The sequence below is a fragment of the Mus pahari genome, chromosome 8 (genome assembly GCF_900095145.1).
Source record: "Mus pahari chromosome 8, PAHARI_EIJ_v1.1, whole genome shotgun sequence".
Taxonomy (NCBI): domain Eukaryota; kingdom Metazoa; phylum Chordata; class Mammalia; order Rodentia; family Muridae; genus Mus; species Mus pahari.
Genome location: NC_034597.1, coordinates 11,856,629 through 11,875,994, shown reverse-complemented (window position 1 = coordinate 11,875,994; position 19,366 = coordinate 11,856,629). Strand labels below are relative to the sequence as shown.

Below are 19,366 nucleotides of genomic sequence, written 5' to 3'. Positions count from 1 at the left end.
GGCAGTGGCAAAGGTTCTCACCTCTTCCACAACCACCCTGACAGCTGCTGCAGAGTCCTGGCCACATCATGCCCCGTGCCGGGGTCTGCAGCTGCTGGGGTGGCCAAGTATTGCCCCTGCTTCTGGCCTATATCTGCTACCTACTGCTTGGGGCCACCATCTTCCAGCTGCTGGAGAAGCAGGCAGAGGCTCAATCCAGGGACCAGTTCCAGCTGGAAAAGCTACGCTTCTTAGAGAACTACACCTGCCTAGACCAGCAGGCCCTGGAGCAGTTTGTACAGGTGAGAGAGTACCAAAGTATGGGACAGGAAGAGTGTGTGTGTGTGTGTGTGGGGGGCGATGGAGGGGCTGGTGGCAGGAGCAGAGCCACCACCCAGAAGTCGGTTCCCCCATTTGGAAACAGAGTGTGGAGGAAACTGGAGCCTAGAGAGATCTAGTCCGGGGCCCTGATTCTCAGGTCTGTTATGTGATCTTGCCAGTCACTTAACCTAAATGTCCTCATCAGTAAGATGAGAAGAAAAAATATAGCTGGGTTTGGGGAGTTGACTCAGCCAAGCATCTGCCAAACGAATATGAGGACCTGAGTTCTAGACCCAGGTCCCCCCCTCCCAACCACCCCAAGAGGTGGGCGGGCAAGATGGCTCAGCAAGTAAAAGCACTTGGCATGGAGCGGAGCCTGATGGCTGCTGTTCAAGTCCTGGAGCTCACATAGGGAAAGGAGAGACAACTCCTGGAAGTTGTCCTCTGATCTAGACATGCACACAATAGTACATGCATTTCCACGTGCATATAAACACCCCCACACCCCCACACACGCTGTTATGTACTAATTAAAATGTAATTAAAAAAAAAAGCCAGGCATGGTGGCTTGTAATCTCAGCACTGGGACGGCCTAGACAGGCAGATTCCTTTGGGCTCTCTGGCCGGCCAGCCTTGCCAAATGGGCAAGCCTCGGGCCAATAAGAGAGCCAGTCTCAAAAAAAGAAAAGAAAAGAAAAGAAAAGAAAAGAAAGAAAGAAAGAAAGAAAGAAAGAAAGAAAGAAAGAAAGAAAGAAAGAGAAAGGAAAGGAAAAGAGAAGAAAAGAAAAGAAAAGGAAAGGAAAGGAAAGAGAAAAGAAAAGACGGCTTAGTAGGAAAGAGTACTTTGTAAGCAGAGGGACCTGGCCTCCATGTGTAACTCTGGGTATGGCTGCAAGTGCCTGTGACCCCAGCATTGGGTTGGGGGGTTGGGGAGACAGGTGGGTCTGGAGAGCTCACTGGCTAGGTCAGAACAGCCAAACCAAAAGGGCAAGCTCTAGTTTGGTGAGGGACCCTGTCTCGAGGCAAAACCTAAACAAGGCTGATGGCTCTGAGGAATGACACCTGTGGTTGAGCCTTGGCCACCTGCACAAACATATCCGTACACAACTCTCTGCTCACAAGCAAATGCGAATAGACACATGTACATCCACAAAGAAAATGCATCTGCAGTCGACACACATGAACTGTCAGTCTTCAACACTCCAGAGAGGTTCTCTCTCACACTCCCCCACTTCTCAGGACTGCTGCTCCATGGGCTGGCTCCCAGCCTATCTCCCTGGGTGGAGACACACACAAAGGTTAGAACCAGCTGGGTTGGTGGACAGCGGCCAGGTGGGGGGCGGATGAAAGCTGCCAGAACTGGACCCCTAGGTGGTCTTACTTCCTGCCTGGATTCCTCCTGCCTTCCTCTCTTCCAGAAACAAAGCAAAACTAGGTATTTTGGGCAAAGGGGAGGGGGCACTGAGAAGATGGACAGACAGGTGGAACCGGTAGTATTAGTGAACGCCAAACAACAGGCCAAGCACAGTTAGCACAGTGAGAATGTGCATTCATGGGAAGGGATGGGGCTCTGGGCTATTGTGATTCAGCACCTGCGGCTGAGCATCCAGTGGCTTACTGCAACCACTGCCTTCAGCTTGCAGGTGAGAGGTGCAGGGTGTTGACAAGTCTGCACAGTCACTGGTTGAGGCAGAACTCAAACCCATGCTTCTGACTGGGGAACTCTCTATTCTTCATTCCATGAACCAGCTCACCCACTGAGGACAGGGTACTGCTGAAAGCGAGAATTTTTAAGGTGGAGCCTGTGGCCCTCCCTCGCCAGCAGCAACGCCTGAGAGCAAGTCAGGAGAGCAAGCGTCAGCATCCACCCAGTCCTGCTGACTCAGGCGTTTTGGGTGAGCTCACCAGGTGGTGCTGAGGCCCTGAGAGTTCTCTTGGGACTGAGAGCAACAGGCTCAGGAGATGAGATGTGAGCAGAGTGGACTGTTCTGTTGTTCTATATGCGGATATACTCTGAATATAGAATTACTCGGGGATAATGCTCATCTCCAGCCCCCTCAACATCCCAGAAGTAAGCCTGAGTCAGGAACACCCCCAAACCTCCTCCTGCCCTGGGCTGGTAGTGGAGCCAGGAACGAGGAGTGGACAGATAGGTGACAAGGCTTAAACCAGCTCTGTAGTCAAGGGGCAAGGATGGACCAGATCTGATTGCATCCCAAGGGGCCTGTGCTCAGTTTGAAGCACACACACCCCTGAACGTCCTCAGTTGCAGGACAAATCCTCACCTGCCAGAGTAAGTGGAGCCTGGAAATCAGATTTGGGGGAATCCGGTTCCTGGGGAACTCACACACAGTGCTGAGTGTAGTGTTCAAGCTTGACTCCAGGAGGAAGCAAGCTTGTATGTACATCAGCCCCTTTCTCCATTACCATGGGACTCCCTGAGGCCACTCCCCCACACCCAGAGCCATCAGAGGAGTCAGAACCCCCTCTCCACAGGTTGGAAGGCTCAGAGATGCACCAAGGAGCTGGGCAAATGCTATGCCCAAGGGTGAAAGTCTCCAGGGAGAGGACACACTCTGGAACGCCTGCCCCAGCTCCCTGGGTGTGTGGGAAAGAGGAGGCTAAAGTCTGCCTAAATGAGGGCCAGGAGGCCTCCACCCAGCTGGTGAACATCAGTTCCCACAGGAAGGAGGCAGGAGCAACCATACTTCTCAATGGCTCCCCAGCCTTTAGGGCACTGCCAGATACCAAGGCTGAGCCACCACCCTAAAACAAGTTCCCAGCTAAAGGGAGAAGGCTAGAAGGCTAGAGTTGGGGGGGGGGGAGGGAGCCCTGCCCATTTCCCATGAGGGGTTGAGGGCATAAGTTCGAGCCTGTTAAGGCTTCTGTTCTAGAAACATAAAACATGGACACATAAAGGACACATGTATACACACACATACACACACACACACACACACACACAAATGAAACTTACAGCACTACATAGCAATGCAACCAACACACCAAACGTGCACAGTATCACTGCATACACACACACACACACACACACACACACTTGTGGGACTCTCTAGTGGGATTTCTCCTACACACATGGGTTGCACTCACTAGAGAGTGCCAGAGAATGTGGCTGCCAGCACACTCACACACACCCCGTGTCCAGGAAAGCTCTCATTCCTGTTACCTGCCCCATGGAAGAGCAGCCCCAGACTCTACTTTGGGCAGCGAACTCTCCCAGAAGCAGTCAACAACACAAAACCCATCTTATCCTATACCCTTGTCCCTGTGTGTGCATTCTAATTCCCCTGCTCTGTGTGTGTGTGTGTGTGTGTGTGTGTGTGTGTGTGTGTGATATTTTCCTAGCTATCAAGAACATCTCCACGCCACCTCCTTAGGCCCTGGCTTTCCACTGGGTCATTAGCGCACACACTTCAGTCAACTGCTAGCCACTTAGTATCTTAGCCAGAGCCTCCGAGCCTCTGTGTCCATTTCTGTGGAACAGGAATGATGCTATCTAAGAGACAGGAAAGCATCCTCTGGAGAGCTTGGTGACAGGCCGCATTCAGTAACTGCCGATCCTGCTTCTTCCACAGGTCATCCTGGAAGCCTGGGTGAAGGGTGTGAACCCCAAAGGCAACTCCACCAACCCCAGCAACTGGGACTTCGGGAGCAGTTTCTTCTTTGCAGGCACAGTGGTCACTACCATAGGTAATGGGGAGAGGAGCGAGGGGCTGCCCTAGGCCCTGCTCGGCCTGGGATCCATTCTAAATGCCACTGTTGGGCTGGTGACACACAGGGCACAGATTGGGAAGTGGGTAGGGGAACTCATGCAAACGGAAGGCAGCCAGGTTGGCTGCAGCTGTAGTTGGCGGGACTCGCGTCTCTGGGTCACACTGAAGGGTTAGAAAGAGCTATTCCTTAGTACAGCTGCATGAAGGCAGGAGTGGGAGCCAGTCCTGTTGCCTTCCCCTGCCCAGCAGGTAGCTGGTCTGGTGTGTTAACTCAGTGTACCTGGCCACAGACCATGCTCACATCTGGGATTCGGGTTCTCTCAGGGTGCGCGCGCGCGCGCGCGCGAGAGAGAGAGAGAGAGAGAGAGAGAGAGAGAGAGAGAGAGAGAGAGAGAGAGAGAGAGGCGGGAGGATGTTTGTGCATAGCCACTGTTCCTCAAGGCAGCAGTTGATAGCTCAGTGTCTTGAAAAGATGGGGTGCCAACAGAAAGTCACTCCTTGTGAACTCCCAGGGTCTCTCTTACACAGACCTCTCTTCAATTCAATTATGTCCAAGTCCAATCCCACCTGTCTTCCTTGGCAAGCCAGGCAGAGTGGAGGGGGAGGGGGAGGGGTACAGACTTGGATCTGTCCCAGGCTTGGCCTTCAGAACTTCCAATCCCCAAAGAAGGATTAAATTGTTATAACCACACAAGGCAAAGTGGGTAATTCGATAGAAATGACATAAAACATCTCAGGGAAAATCATGCCTATCAGGGAGGCAGAGGTGGCAGTCAGGTGGGCTTCACGGAGGCAGCATCATTGGTGATGAGCTTTCTGAGAGTAGAGGCTGTTCTATCAGAGAATAGGGGGAGTGTCCAAAGGAACAGGGAACGCTCCTCTTCCCACTGAGGTGATGGAGATAAACCTCTGCTAGAGCAGGTGGTTGGGGGTGGGAGCCAGCTCTGGGCTCTCTCTTCCCTGCATCTGCACACTCCCTTGCCCTGCAGGTTACGGAAACCTGGCTCCCAGCACGGAGGCAGGGCAGGTCTTCTGTGTCTTCTATGCCCTGATGGGAATCCCACTCAATGTGCTCTTCCTTAACCATCTGGGCACAGGGCTGCGGGCCCACCTGACCACACTGGACAGGTGGGAGGACCACCCCAGGCATTCCCAGGTAAGGCATCGTCCTCCCTCCTCCCCTTCAGGTCCTCAGAGTCCTCCCTCCCCTCCAGGCCCTTGGGGACAGACGGTTGAGAATTGGGAGCTGGGCTTGCGTATATAAACACCAGACAGATTCAGGTATGGGAAGAGAGATAAGAAGAAGGGTGATAAGGACCAGGCAGGGCATGGCTGCAAAGGGTTCTATAGCACCTTGACTATGGAGTCTACCTGTAAAGGGCTGAGGGCCAGGCCTGGGTGTGACTGAGAGGACTGTCCCTGTGTGCTAGGCAGCTCTGTGCTGCATCCTTCTTTGGTGGAGAATTTGAACATTATCTCTCCATGGTCGTCACGGGTATTCAACATTCTTTCCTGTGGTCCAAAATCATCTCAGGATACCCAGCATGCCCACAGAGGGATCTGGAACAGTCTGACAGTTGACAGTAGTCTAATCCCAGGCCTGAGTGGGACCCCAGGGAGCCTGCTCAAGTGTGATTCTCAAGTTTAAAAGGGTCTTTGACTCCTTCCTTGACCCACAAACATTCCCCTGCCCAGGAAACTTGGCACATACAAACCTCATGCCCAGGGGTGCAGGCCCACCCAAGAGTCTGCAGCAGGGATGGGGTGGGGGTGGAGCTTAGACATTGCCTTGCCTACACCCAACATTTCCCAGACCTCCCCCCATATACTTCCAGAACCTTCTAAGTGGTCTCAAGGGCAGACTCTTTCCCTCCCAGCTCCTGCAGGTCCTGGGCCTGGCTCTGTTCCTGATCCTGGGGACCCTGGTCATTCTCATCTTCCCACCCATGTTCTTCAGCCACGTGGAGGGTTGGAGCTTCCGTGAGGGCTTCTACTTCGCCTTCATCACCCTCAGCACCATTGGCTTCGGGGACTATGTTGTCGGTGAGAACGGGATAATTAGGTTATCTTGGTGGGCACCCACTAGGGTGATGAGCATAGAGGTACCCTGCTGTATGAGGTTGGTTAACTTCTGCAGCCGCTGTGAACTCTTGGTGGCCTCCTCAGAAGTCTCTGGTATAGTAGCCATCACTGCTTCCTCCGTAGGTAGTCCTTGGTATGAGGACAAGGGAGAGCGCATTCCTATGGAAGCTGGGGGTGGCAGTTCCCTCAGACACAAGCCATCACTTTTCCCGGCAGGCACAGACCCCAGCAAGCATTACATTGCTGTGTATCGGAGCTTGGCAGCTATATGGATCCTCCTAGGACTGGCGTGGCTGGCGGTGGTCCTCAGCCTGGGATCCCTGCTTCTGCACAGGTGCTCCCGGCTCTGGCAGCTCATCAGAGGCCTGGACCTTAAGGATGGGGCAGCCCCTGACTCCGAGCCCAGATCACAGAAAATCCCCATCTCTGCGTGAGACCCAAGTGTCCTGACCTCCCCAAACCCATGCCCTTCCCTGCCCTTCCCCCTTCTTCTCAACCCACACACTCCCCAGCAACTCTCCAGAGAGAGAAAGGAGACAGATGTGCCTACAAAGTAACTGAGGGGGGATGAGGAGACAAAGATCAAAGATCTGCGTGGATGGAGATGTGAAGGTTGCCCTTGGAGCTTTCCTGTCCCCGTCTCCCAAAGAGAACCTGGATCGTGGTTGCCAAATCACTACTACCATCTTAACATGGTCACGGGAGCCCTTAGGCTGCAAGCAAAGGTGGACTCGACTTTGGTATTATTTACTACATACACAGCGGGCTCTTAACAGGTCCCTATCAGGTAACAGGCACTGTGCCTGGTTCTAGGGCTTTGACAGTGGTGGTTTCTGCCGTCACCATGTCACTGTGTCACTGTGTCGGTCTTGAAGGAGCTCCGAGGCAGCATCCTCATCTTTGATGGGAATAAACCTGGGGAGAATGAAAGCTCAGGGCAGTGGCTGGAGGAGGGGAGCTGGACACACACCAGGGGCCGCCTTTGGTGCATACAGGACCATCCTCAGGAGTCTCACAGCTGAGGAACGAGAGAAGGCAGCCAGTCAGAATTCCCCAGCTCTCCTTGCCCACAAGTGGAGAGGAATCCTAGAACAACACTGGGGACCCCTTTCAGGGGTCCCACCACTTTCCTGAACATGACCTCCCCTGACCCTCAGAGCACTCTTAGACCTCTTTACTCCATACCCCCCCCCCCGAGAAGCTGGGGGGAGGGGCAGCAGATCCCAAGGGCTTCATAGCCTGTGAGCTGCCTGTCATGGACTCCCACGGAGCCTGGTCGCTCTGCCAGATGGTGACACTGTGGGCCAGAAGGGAGGAAAGGTTTGTCCCAGACTCACAAGATGAGGATCTAATTTTTGTTTGGACTTCCTTTACCTCTCCAGTGGCAGGGGTGTTCCCAAGTTCTGTGTCCTCTTTATAGCATTAAGGGTGGGGGTAGGACTGTGAGCCCCAGAGGTTGAAGGGAGTCCTGGGAAAGGACCCACATTGACAGAGGGTTCCCAGCGCCCAAGTCTTACTGCCACCCAGGAAAGGGTTGAAATCTGACGTCTCCAACACCTCTATACATGCTGGACCCTACTTCTGTTCTGGATGGATGGAGATGCGGGGACTTCTCTCCAAAGCGGCAAGGGAAGTTTGGGTCCAGTCCTCTTGCCTGCTAGCCTCCCAGCGGGGGGCAGCACAGACAAGCCATACCCCACCCCCCATTTTATTTCTTTTAGTACACTGGGTGTAGGGAGATCTAGCGTGATACAACAAAGCACTTGGAGGAAGTCCCCAGCCCCTCAGCTTAGGCAGGAGTCCTGTGACAATAAACTTGACTGCTGTTTCTTCTCTGCAGTGGATTGCAGGAGTCTCTCCTACTGCATGGGAAGCCGGGGGTGGAGTGCAGTGTGGGTGGGAAAGTAGGAGGTCTCTGAGCCCTTCTCTCCTGTGGCTGTGGCTGCTGCTCAACAGCCCTCTCCTTTCCTCTGATGTGGGGATGGGCACTCCACTCTCTTTAGAGCATCTTTTTTTGGTTGTTCCAGGGATTGAATCCCTGAGGGTGGGCAAGGCCATCCCATCCTTTAGTACTCCTGAACAGGGAAACGAAAGAGAAAGGCGTTTTGCTTGGAGAAGGGTCCCTCCTGGCCCTTCCTGCCCAGCCTGGTTCCTGTACACCATAGTTCTCCCGAGCTCTGGCCTCCCCAGTCCTGTTAGCGCACCAAGGCTCCTTCCACACCATTACCTGTGGACGGAGATCTCCCACAGTGCCTTGGTGGGCTGGGGGCTGCGGCACGCGGGGCACCGGGCCCCTGTTGCTCTCCTTTCTGGCTGACTTGGTGCTGGGCACTGGTGTGTTCTGGGTGCTAGAGGGTCGCGTGTCCGGGGACCCCAGCCGCAGCTTCCAGCTCGACAAGTGGGAGCTGCTACAGAACTATACGCATCTGGATGGTCCGGTTCTAGACCTCCTGATCCGGGTTAGGGGCCAGCCTGGGGGAAAAGTGGATTGGGCAGGGGCTCACAGGATGCATGGTCGGGATGAAGGATCCTCTGGTCTGGGATCCTGGGAGCTGTTATCCCATAGAGAAGTGGAGGGCACAGGCCTGGGAAAAGCAGGGCTGTGCGGTTGGGGGTGGATAGCCATGGGTTGGGCTGAACAGCAATGGAAAAGGTCTCCATCCTTAAGGAAACGAGAGGGCATGGCTAGCCTGCCCCCTAAGAATACAGCCATCCTAAATTTGGAAATAAGGAATACAGAAGGTGTGCTTCCCTGGGACACAAGCTACAGGGCAGTCGTGATAGGGTCAAGATAGCATTTGATCTGGTGGCAGTCTGTGTAGGACAGCCCTGTGGGATCAAGGGCAAAGGATGAAAAGCCACATCCAGCCTTTTCCGAAGGGCGCACGGGGCGGGGGTGGGGCAAATAGGAACCTTTGGGGCGAGGCTTGGCTCTAAGGAGGGACAGGACCCAGCCCTACCACCCAAACAGAATCCTTGGCACTTGGGAAAGAGCTCATCCAACAGAGGTGGGTAAAATAGGGTCAAATTGTGCTTGCCCGGGACAGGAACAAAGGAGAGAGGGGCTGAGAGTGAGGGAACCTGGGCTGGACCAGGGGATCCAGTTTTCCTAGAGGACATCCGCCTCCCCCCCTCCCCCCCCCCCCAGTAAGGACCGGAATGAAAGGAGAGGGCAGAAAGTGCACTCAGCTGATGAGGATGCTAAAGGGGAGGGAGACAGAAGGTGGTTCATCCTGGCAGGGCTTCCCATGGAGGGCGGGCGCTTCCATTCATGGCCTGCAAGGAACATGGGGCCAGGCAGCTGCATAAGTCAGTGTTTGCATTAATATCCACACAGAGCACAGGGACAGAGCTTAGACCCACGTGCCTGGGTGCAGAATCTTCACACTCCTGTACCCCATTTCTCTAGGCTGAAGCCAGATACCAGAATGGAAGAGGAAGTGGCCGGTGGCGGGACAGGAGGTCCACTCAGTGGAGAGAGACTTCTGAATTTTTGGGCAGACCAATTGGGCAGGATCTGGAGATAGGCAGGGTGGGGGCTGGGTCTACCCACAACCACCACAATCAGTAAAGACTTCTGTGGCAGCCCTTCCCTTGCTCAGCCCCCATTTCCTCCTCAGGAGTCTCACTAGCAGATATCGTCCCTATTTGGAGATGAGCCAAGGCTCAGAGAGGCTGCTTCTGTGCACACCTACGCACGTGGCTGTTTCCCAGAATTCCTAGGTATGCTCCACAGATTCAACCTTCACAAAAAGGACTAGCCATCATTAATATTCGTATTTTACAGATAAGGAAGCTGAGGCATGTAGAAATCGACCAACACGGCCTCCTTCACACGTGAAACAGCCTTGATGGCCTGTGAGAGAGTTAATTCCGTCCTCTGTCCTACTGAAGGCTAAGGTCATGACTGTCTTCTTCCAGCTACACCCAACCTATTGCTGCCTGCAAGACTGGCAGTGAACTGGGCAGCAAATGATTAGTTAGGCCTGAGAGATAGCTCAGAACCCATCCTGAGCCAGCTCTAGGTGGAATGGAAGGGGCTAGCCTCATGCTCCCTGCCTCGCCTCTGGGAGCCCTAGGTTGTCAGGATGGGTAGAGAGACTCCTTGCCCTGACCAGGCTTGAAGTCAAGAATGAGTGTGTTTTTCTGGGGACACATGAATACCAGTTCTTCACCCCGGTTAGGGCACCAATGAATTCCCAAAGGAACAGTCCAACCTGGGTCTATCTGGATGAACCAGTGAGTTTGTTGGGGTTACTAACAGGAGCGTGGGGTGTCAAAGGCAGCTGCATTACTGATAAGCCCATCCCAGCAGGGGTAATAACGCACAGAAGCTGAGCTCACCACACAACTTGGAGGCAGCCACACTGAAGAGTCCCTTCTCCTCAGCAAGTTGTTACTGAGCATGTAACACGGGAGAGGGGCACTGTGAATCCTGTAACCTTCTGAGCCTTTGAGCCTTGGACGTGAATGAAGGAACAGAGAAGATGAGTGCATGCAGCTCCTAGATATGCGTGAGGAGAAGGTTTACTGTCAATATGATGGAGAGCCAACAGAGGCATCTGGAAGGGTCCAGACTGAACTGGACAATGAGGGGACCCTGGGGAGGGACGGAAAGAGGAGAGGGCAGTGGGAGCCAAGAGTATTCAAGAGACCAAGAGGGTAGGGGGAAGGGCATGCCAGCCAGGACATCTTCATAACAGGTGCTGGTGATGCTGAGAGACTGGCAGACAGTGTCCACTTTGGTATGTTGACAGACACCTCAAGTCCTGAGTTTGAGACCTCACAGTAAGTCCTTTGAGTGTCTCTTCCCCACTCCAGAAGGAAGCGTCTCACTTTGTAGAAATTGTCTAATATAATGTAAAGATTGCCAGAGTATAAGTATAGGTGAGTATAGGTGTGGGTATGTGGATGTCTGGGGGGCAGGCAGGAGCTAACTCCCTCTCCCAAGATCCTGTTGGTCACTTCAGCTTCTTCTCCAGGGTATCATCCGAGCATACAAAGATGGGACCAGCCTCCTAGAAAACACCACCAGCTGGGAGCCTGTGGACTCTTTCTTCTCTCCCGTGTCCACCATCACCACCATCGGTAATGGCTGGGTAGGGACAGTCTGGTGGGGCTGGGGAAGTGGCTTCTCCCTGAGAGTCAATGGAGCCTCCCCGAGAGGCAGTGGAGCTGGTGGTGGCATGTGAGGGATCTGATCCAGGGTGTCACATCTATAAGGCAGTCATCCAGGGTGTCACACTCTAGAGCAATCAGCTCTACAGCACGACCTCCACCTTCCTACAAGCAGTACTCCCTGCCTCAGAACCTGTACACTTGGTTTCTGCATTTCACCAGGCACTGGGGGACTGTGCACACTTTCAATTTTGGGAGCTGCTTCCCTAATGGGACTTTAGTCACTCCACCCAGCCCCTCCACCAGCACCTGACATCCCAGACCCATTTCCTGTCCAGAGCCAAGCTGAGGTGGAAAAGGGTCCCTGGAGACTGTTGTGTGGAAATAGTATGGGCAGAAAGCAGTGGCCCTTGCTCTTGGCAACCCCTGCATGACCCAGGACATACCACCAGGTGGCAGGCTCACACAAACTATGATTTCATTCCAGCTTGCAGCTTGCAGCTTCTCTGACCAGCAGCATCCTTACCTTGCCCAACCGAGTGAGCCGGTGAATTGCACTGTACAGAGTCCTCTGTGTGCTTCTCATTAATTAATTAATTAATATTAATTATTAATATTTCTAGGCGAGAGCACTGACGACTCCAGGGAGCATGGACAATCTTTGAGACAAGTGTGTGTAGAAGGTCCCTCTGTCTCCATGGATCGCCCAGAAACTCTAGAAGGACCATCCTAGTGTTTCTACATCTCTATTTAAATATTTATTTTATTTATTTAACGTGTGTGTGTGTGTGGCCAATTTTGTTTATTTTTCCTCTGTACCTATCCACCTGGTTTTGTTGAGTTTGGCTGAACTAACTGGCTGGAGAACCCCCAGGGATTTTCCTATCTCTGTCCCCCATACCCAACCCCAGTACTGAGATTACAGGCACACAGCACCACACCCTGCTTTTTATGTGAGCGCTGCCTGGGGTTAGCGCACAGGTCATCTTGCTTGTGAAGCAGGCCCTTTCCTGCCCAGGTTTATTTCTTTTTGTCTTCATTTTGGGGTTTTGTTTGTTTGTTTGTTCCTTTTTTTTTTTTTTGAGGAGTATTATGCAGCTCTAATTGTCCTGGCACTCACTCTGTAGACCAGGCTGGCCTTGGACTCACAGAGATCCACCTGCATCTGCCTCCTGGGCACTGGGATTAAAGGCATGTGCCACTATGCCAGACTTAGAGACCTTGTTTTAAGGCCAACACAGTAAAACAAAACAGAAAGAGGCCCCTGAAGAGGTGCTTGGGACAGAAGCCAGCAGGGGGCAACTTTCCATCGCCCATCTGTCCATCTGTCCATACACTCAGCCCTTGCGCACATTGCCTGCTCTGGGATTCACATCCCATCTACAGCATGGCCCCAGTGTGGCTTCCTTACAGCTGTGCCGAGTGAATGTCTGCGCGCTGTTCCAAAGTCCAAAGAAACAGGCTCAAAAATATCAAAGCCCAACAGCCTTGCAGGGACAGGACACAAGAAGGGCAGCAGGGAGGGAAGAGAGAGAGAGAGCTCTGAGCTGCCCATTTCACCACAGTGAGAGTGGAGTCCGGGGAGCTAGATGGGATGGGCAGGGAAAGACCTAGAGTGGCCATGTGGGGGTGAGAATGCTATAGGCTTTTGGCAGGAAACGTGGGGAACACAAAGCTAGAGAGAGAGGTGGGAATAGGGAACCCCCCTTCTCGATCCTCACGGGCCAGTGCTGTGCGCTGCAGGACCCCTCGAAGGCACGGTAGCCCGTGGCTAATAGGCTCCGCTGTGCTGCTCTCAGGCCTCCTGCCCCTGCCCCTGCCCCTGCCCCTGCCCCTGCCCCTGCCCCTGCCCCTGCCCCTGCTCTTGCTCTTGCTGCCTGTGCTTCTCTTCTCCCACATGGAGCACTGGAGCTAAGTGAAGAGCTCCTGCTTCACTTTCATCACACTTAGCACTGTGGGCTTTGGGGACTACATGTTCGGTGAGCGGCTTAGGGCCGGCAGGGCTGGGATTCAGCTACCTGCACCTTCCAGGCATTGACCTCAGGTGTCTGGTTGGTATCCCATGGGAGTGACTTGGTGAACTTGGCACACAGCTTGCCAGCTAATCAGGCTCTACCCTTTCCCAGTGTGGTGGACTAACATCCTTCCCTCTTGTGGGCCAGCACAGAGTTGTCCTCCAAGGCTAAGAGATTACCTGTAGCCCTAGAGGGACATGATGCCCAGTCTCCTTCTGACCTCATCTCTTCCCCATGCATCCCATCCCCCAGCTCCTGGCCAGGATCCAGGTAAAACAGTTTAGAGGGACCCAGGACACCTCAGTCTCTTCTGAACCTAGGGAAAACAACAGCCAAGGTATGAGCCTGTCAATAAGGCCCATGGCTGACTGTAGCCAGCCTCAGCGTCTCTCACCCCTGCTGGCCCTGAGGGTCCCCTAAGAGTAAAGGTCACAGCCTCCTCCACCACCAGGCTGGCACTGAGGATTCCACATCCTCCACTAGACCAGTCCCCTGGAGTGAAGAGGGGTCTGCCGTGAGAATTTTCTCCTGGGTCTAGCTAGCAGGGTTAGGCAACACCCAACTTCCATTTTAATGAGGTTCCAAAGACAAAACAAAGTTTGATACCTTTAAAATCACCCCAGGGAAATTGTGCATCTATTGGACCTACTTGCAGAACATGGATGAGGGGTTTCAGGCAGGAATATGGGTGAACTTGAAGCATTGCCCGGAAGGGGTTCACCCATCGTGGATAACTCCCCCGTGACTACATAGATGGAGCCCCTCTCCTGGTCCTTCTCAACCTATATACCATATACCACACACCACACACCATATACCACATGCTCAGGTGAGAGCCCAGTGAGTGTCCCCACCCCCATCTTCTCTGAGGGAATATCAGCATTCCACAAGCCCAGCCGTGATGATCTTTGGCAAGTGGTCCAGCGGATATGATGAAGCAGTCTGACTTGGATGGTCGTCCTGCACAGCAGGGCCCTCCCTCTCTGTAATCCTTCAGTGATGACAAGTCACTCACTCAATCTCCAACCTAGAGTGAGTGTGTCACTCCTGCTTTAACAAGGAGAAAGCTGAATTCAGAGAGCCCACCTTATCTTCCTGAAATAGCACAGTGAGATACAACGTCTAATCTGTTTGATTCCACGACTTAAGCTGTTTCTAGGACCTTCTCTGTGCCTCAGAATCTCTAACTGAAAGGATCTAGCTCAGGCTTGCTGAGAACCCACCACTGACCTCTGACTTCAGGGTTCAAGGTCCCCTGCCTCAGGTCTTACCTCCCCTGAAAGGAGGATCTCATAACTGGGGCCTTTGTACCCCAGCCTGGTTTTCTCCAGCTTGTGGCTCAGGAAGGACTGACTTGGATAGATTTCTTCTAACTGGGTCAGGGGCTCTCCTCTACCCTTATGGTGGGAGCACGTGTCTGAGGAGAGCTGCAGCCAGCAGCATGGAACCTTCCAGCTCAGGAGACACTCCTGGAGGCTGTTCTCATGTCTCTTTTTCTTTCCCACTGCTATTTCCTGTCAGGCCAGGGCTGTCGCAGAAGCCTGCACAGGTTGGGCACCACACAGCCTTAAATGGTTCCCATCCACACAGCGTGACGAGGTTTAGCCCTCAGGGCTAAACACATCCTCTTCACCTGTCCCTCTTGGTGCTTAAGATCATATATCATGCTTAGCACCTTTGAAAGTCTTCAGGGTTTCTCCATAGTCTTAGGATGAACTTCAAATTCTACAATAAAACCCAGGTGTGGTTCGCCCCAGCCATCCCAGCATTTTTTAAGAAGGTCGAAGGAAGAGGATTGTGAGTTCAAAGACAGAGAGAGTCTGGTCTACGTCATGAGATGCTGAGAGAGAGAGAGAGAGAGAGAGAGAGAGAGAGAGAGAGAGAGAGAGGATATTCTGTAGACATCATTCTGGAGATGGAAGAGGCATCACCCACTAGGGAGGGGCAGAGAGAGACATGGTGCCATCACTTGTGACCATAGGAGTGAGTGAAGGGGCAACCAGGGTTCCTCTGCTCAGGAAGCCACTCTGAGGAGAGTGGGGCAAACTGCTCAGTCTCTTGCATGATAGCTCCCTGCCCTGAGCCTAGTCTGAAGTCCTAGATGCCAGAGGGGCTGCTGGGGAAGCAGCGAGGCCCACTGTGGTCCTCTTCGGCTGCCCATCAGTGCTGCAGAGGACAGGACAGAGAGCCCCGCGCTGCTTCATCACAGGGGTTCTTGCTTACGTACATGGAGAAACTGAGGCCTGAGAATGGAGGAGTAAGGCCCCACCAGGCAAGTCAGGGCAAAGCTAGGGTGGATCCCCAAATCATAAGAGTTCTGGAAATTTCCACACCTCTTTCCCAAACCTCAGCTCTCTTGGTTTTTTTTTAAAAAAAATGGACTAACCTCTTTCTTGGGTGAGAAAGCTGATTCCCCCCCCCCCACACACACACACAGAGTCATAGAGTATCATTGTCCCTGTCTGAAGTCAATAGCCAAGGTCACCCTAGACCCCAGCCACCAGATCCACCCACAGTCTGCAATTGCTTTAAATTGCTTTAGCTGCTCAGTGGACTGAGTGCCTTGCCAGCTGCCAACCCTTCTGCCAAAAAATGAAATCAAGCCAGGGGCTGGGGCTGGGGCTGGGGCTGGGGCTGGGGCTGGGGCTGGGGCTGGGGCTGGGGCTGGGGCTGGGGCTGGGGCTGGGGCAGGAGCGGGAGCTGGAGCTGGAGCTGGAGCTGCTGCCTGGGTTCAGCACTGGTTCTGCGGACCACATTTGGTACCACAGAGGAATCAGCTAGCCACATAACCCTAGCAGTGTAAGTCAGGCTGCCAGCCAGGGCCAGGGCCACTGGCCAGGTCTGATGCAGGACCAGCAGGACAGGAAAGGAATGGAGGATTGTCACGACAGGAAAGGCTGTGGGGACCTAAGAGGCAGATCCCTACCTCCCTCGAAAAGGATCCCAATTTGACGAAGGAGATGGGTCAGGCTCCCAGAAGCATATAGAGAAAAAAAAGAAAATGTTACCGAGCGGGACTATCACAGGAGTCAGCTAAGTCTCAGGGCAACCCCTTCTGTTTCTTTTCTGGGCCATTGCTGATGCAGTATATCTGGGCATCGTGGGTGAGCACTTGATGAGCAGCTCCAAATCTTGCGAGTGTGTAGCACCCAGTGGTTTTTTGTTGTTGTTGTTGTTGTTGTTTTTTTTGTTTTGTTTTTAGCATATATGATCCCAGAGACAGTCATGGGAAAGGGTTCTTTTGTCACTAGGAAGAAGACACAGCAGACACTTTGAGAGTGTGGCAGACTGTTCTCTGAGAAGGATGTCTGAGTCGAGATGCAGGGATGATGGGAACGATCACAGGCCCAGAGCAGCTGGAAATGAGGAGCTGTGGGAGCTGAGGGAACTGTAGATGCAAGGATCCAGAGAGATGGATCAAAAATGGGGAAAGAGAGAACGATAGAGCCCGGAAGCCGGGATGGAAGGTGGTTCCTAAGTCCAAAGGGGGAGGTGCTCTCTCCTTTGTCACGAGTACAGCACTCTCAGATGGCAGTCATCACTGCTAGGGACAGAGGCAGGACACTTTAGCAGCTCCATGGCTCTTCCCAAACTCCCTGGCTGCCACTACCCCGCCCCATTTCAGCTAAAACAAAACATACAGAGCTAAGCGGGTAGCGTGTCTCCGTAGCATGCTTCAGGCTCTGGGCTCGATCCCCAGTGTCATCTAACTGGGTGTGGTGGCACACACCTACCACCCCAGCATTCAGGAGGCGGAGGCTAGGGGGATCAGTTCAACGTCGTCATCGTCAGCTACATAGCAAGCTTGAGGATGGACTGAGCTAGGTGAGACCATGTTTCAAAATTAATCAAATGTGTTGGAGAAATGGCTCAGTGGTTAAGATCACTTTGCTGCTCTTGTGGAGGACCTAAGTTTATTTCCCTGCACCTACCTGGTGGCTCACAGCTATCAGTTCTAGGGGATCGGACACCCTCTTCTGAACTCCAAGAGTACCAGGGCACACACACGGTGCACAGTCATACATGCTGTCAAACCAATCAGGGCTCCCAGTTTCTGTCTGACCAACCAACCACAGGTCGTCCTCCTTTGACCCCACCTTTCCCCAGGCAGGGTTCCTTCTTGACAGTATCCTCTGTGGTATAGTAGTATCGTGTCCCTGTGTCCCTGTGGATCCTCTTCAGGATGGCCTGCTGGCTGGCTCTGATCTTCAGGCTGATCCTGTTCCAGCTGGAGCTACTGGAGGACGTGGGCACTTGCTCACACTGCTCCAAGAGGAACTTGAAGGCCCGAAACCGGAGGCCAGGTCAAGAAGGGAAACATGGAGTTCTGTTTGTAGGCTGCTGCTTTGAGGGGTCTGAGGGGGTCACACAGCATCTCGAAACCTCTGCTCAGGTTATGAACTGTGACAAGGACAACTAGCTGTATTCCACAGTCACAGTGGGTCTTCCTTCCCAGACTTCTGATTTTAAGCAATAATTCCCATCCTTCTTTCCAGCTAGGATCAGCTAGATGATAGATAGTTCAAGTCCATCCATAGGTTGTCCCCCCCATGCAACTTACAGAACGTGACTTTGGAAATAAAGAACAGCCCCTCTTCCCTTACTTCTTTATTCTTGCCTTCTGCAATGTTGACGTGGTCCTTCTGTGGTGTTGACGTGCTAGCTCAAACCCTAGCATATTGCATGAGATAGAGACCATGGTGGACTGAAATTGGTTGCACAGTAAGAAAAGAAGCTTGGAGTCCTGGTCACCTCGCTGTCATTGTAGCAGACAGGAACTGAGCACTGTTTGACTTGACTCATGTGAAGGCAGTAAGCGGCATATTTGAAACTGTTGTTTGGGTGTCTATGACACAGTGAAATCTAAATTCACAATTTTACATGCATATCCAGAAACAGACTACAGTGGAGGTTGTCACCTACACAGAGAGGCAATGCCTGCCCTGGGAGAGCTTGCCCAGGATTGGTGGAGGGATTGACAGAAGGGGAGGGAGATTCCTGAGCCCTCTAACCTCAGACACTACAAGGGAATCCAAAGGGCTTTTTGATGATTCCCAGGGTCGATCCAGTAAACAGGTAGAGCAAGAACCTGGATAGCTACTGGATCCTTAAGCTACAGAGAAGCACGGACAGACTGATGACCTGTCCCCGCCTCCCCTCTGTCCTTTGCCTTGGAAGGCTCAGTTTAAACAGCCCAACTATCTACACTGTGTTCTCCCCACATCTTCAGTTTCCCTGCCTCTCCTCTGGCCCTGTGACCACGGCAGCACAGAGTGGGTCTCTGCAATCCAACCATGCACGCGCAGGTTCCCCAGGCCCAGGCAGTGCCCTGAGTTTACCTGAGCCAGTGGGGTTCTTGGCCTTAGTGGGCTCCTGTGACTCTGTTCCCTCCATTGCTCCGATAGGGATTCTACCCTCTGTGTACCAACCCCTCAGACCTAGGGCCTCCTGGAACTGGATCAGCTGCAGTCTTTTGGCCAAGAAAGCCTGAAAGGCTGTTACGCCACCCCGTTTGCGACATCTGATCCACTCTGAGGTGGGCCAGAGCCAGACCAGAGTAAAGGCCAGGGCCCAGGCCCTCTTGCGGAGACCTTGGGTCTGGATAGAGGAAGCAAGGATGAGGCAGAGGTGTGCTCTCCACAAATAGGCTCTGGCAATTCGGTGCTCAGGAGAGTCTCCAGTTGGCCTCTGTTCCTCTGTCCCCCCCAGCCAGGTCCTCTAGGAAGAGCCATTTCTCCTCTCCCACCAGGACCCTGGTGCTCAGAAGAGCTTGTTTCCAGCAGAAGACAACTTAGTAGGGAGGGTGTCCAAAAGAAGGCTGGCGATTGGCCAGATTCTTACACTTGTGCACCAATGGGAAGAATTGTTGATGTTCTGCCCTCCAAATCTGCCTAAATAAAAGGCAGCACACTAGGCCATGCCTGTATTCCCAACATTGGGGAAGTTGAAGGCAGAAGGATCAGTAGTTCCGGGTTATCCTCAGCTACACTGTGAGTCTGAGGCTAGCCTATCTCAAAAAAACCAATGAGAGAGAAAGAGAGAGAGAGAGAGAGAGAGAGAGAGAGAGAGAGAGAGAGAGAGAGAGAGTCTGACTTGCTGCCTGCAGGACCAACATCATCC

General features: G+C 53.1%; 2 protein-coding genes across 2 annotated transcripts; both read left to right on the top strand.

Annotated features, from left to right (window-relative positions):
* Positions 1-68: 68 nt before the first annotated feature.
* Positions 69-7,951, top strand: LOC110325921 (potassium channel subfamily K member 16-like). The gene is made up of 5 exons (XM_021204081.1): positions 69-281; positions 3,894-4,008; positions 5,021-5,187; positions 5,909-6,074; positions 6,330-7,951. Exons 1-5 carry the CDS (start codon positions 69-71, stop codon positions 6,545-6,547), a joined length of 879 nt encoding a protein of 292 aa, XP_021059740.1. The 3' UTR covers positions 6,548-7,951.
* Kcnk17 (potassium two pore domain channel subfamily K member 17) lies at positions 6,681-17,666 on the top strand. The gene is given in 6 exon segments (XM_021203827.1): positions 6,681-6,777; positions 8,304-8,572; positions 11,096-11,201; positions 13,076-13,210; positions 17,354-17,403; positions 17,406-17,666. Coding segments are annotated over 6 exon segments (918 nt in total).
* The last annotated feature ends 1,700 nt before the right edge of the window (positions 17,667-19,366 follow it).

Excerpts from the sequence above, each read along its gene's own strand:
- LOC110325921 (XM_021204081.1), top strand. The coding sequence starts at position 69 with ATGCCCCGTGCCGGGGTCTGCAGCTGCTGGGGTGGCCAAGTATTGCCC. Across the intron at positions 282-3,893 it reads CCCTGGAGCAGTTTGTACAG|GTCATCCTGGAAGCCTGGGT; the intron begins GTGAGAGAGTAC and ends CTTCTTCCACAG. Across the intron at positions 5,188-5,908 it reads ACCACCCCAGGCATTCCCAG|CTCCTGCAGGTCCTGGGCCT; the intron begins GTAAGGCATCGT and ends TTTCCCTCCCAG.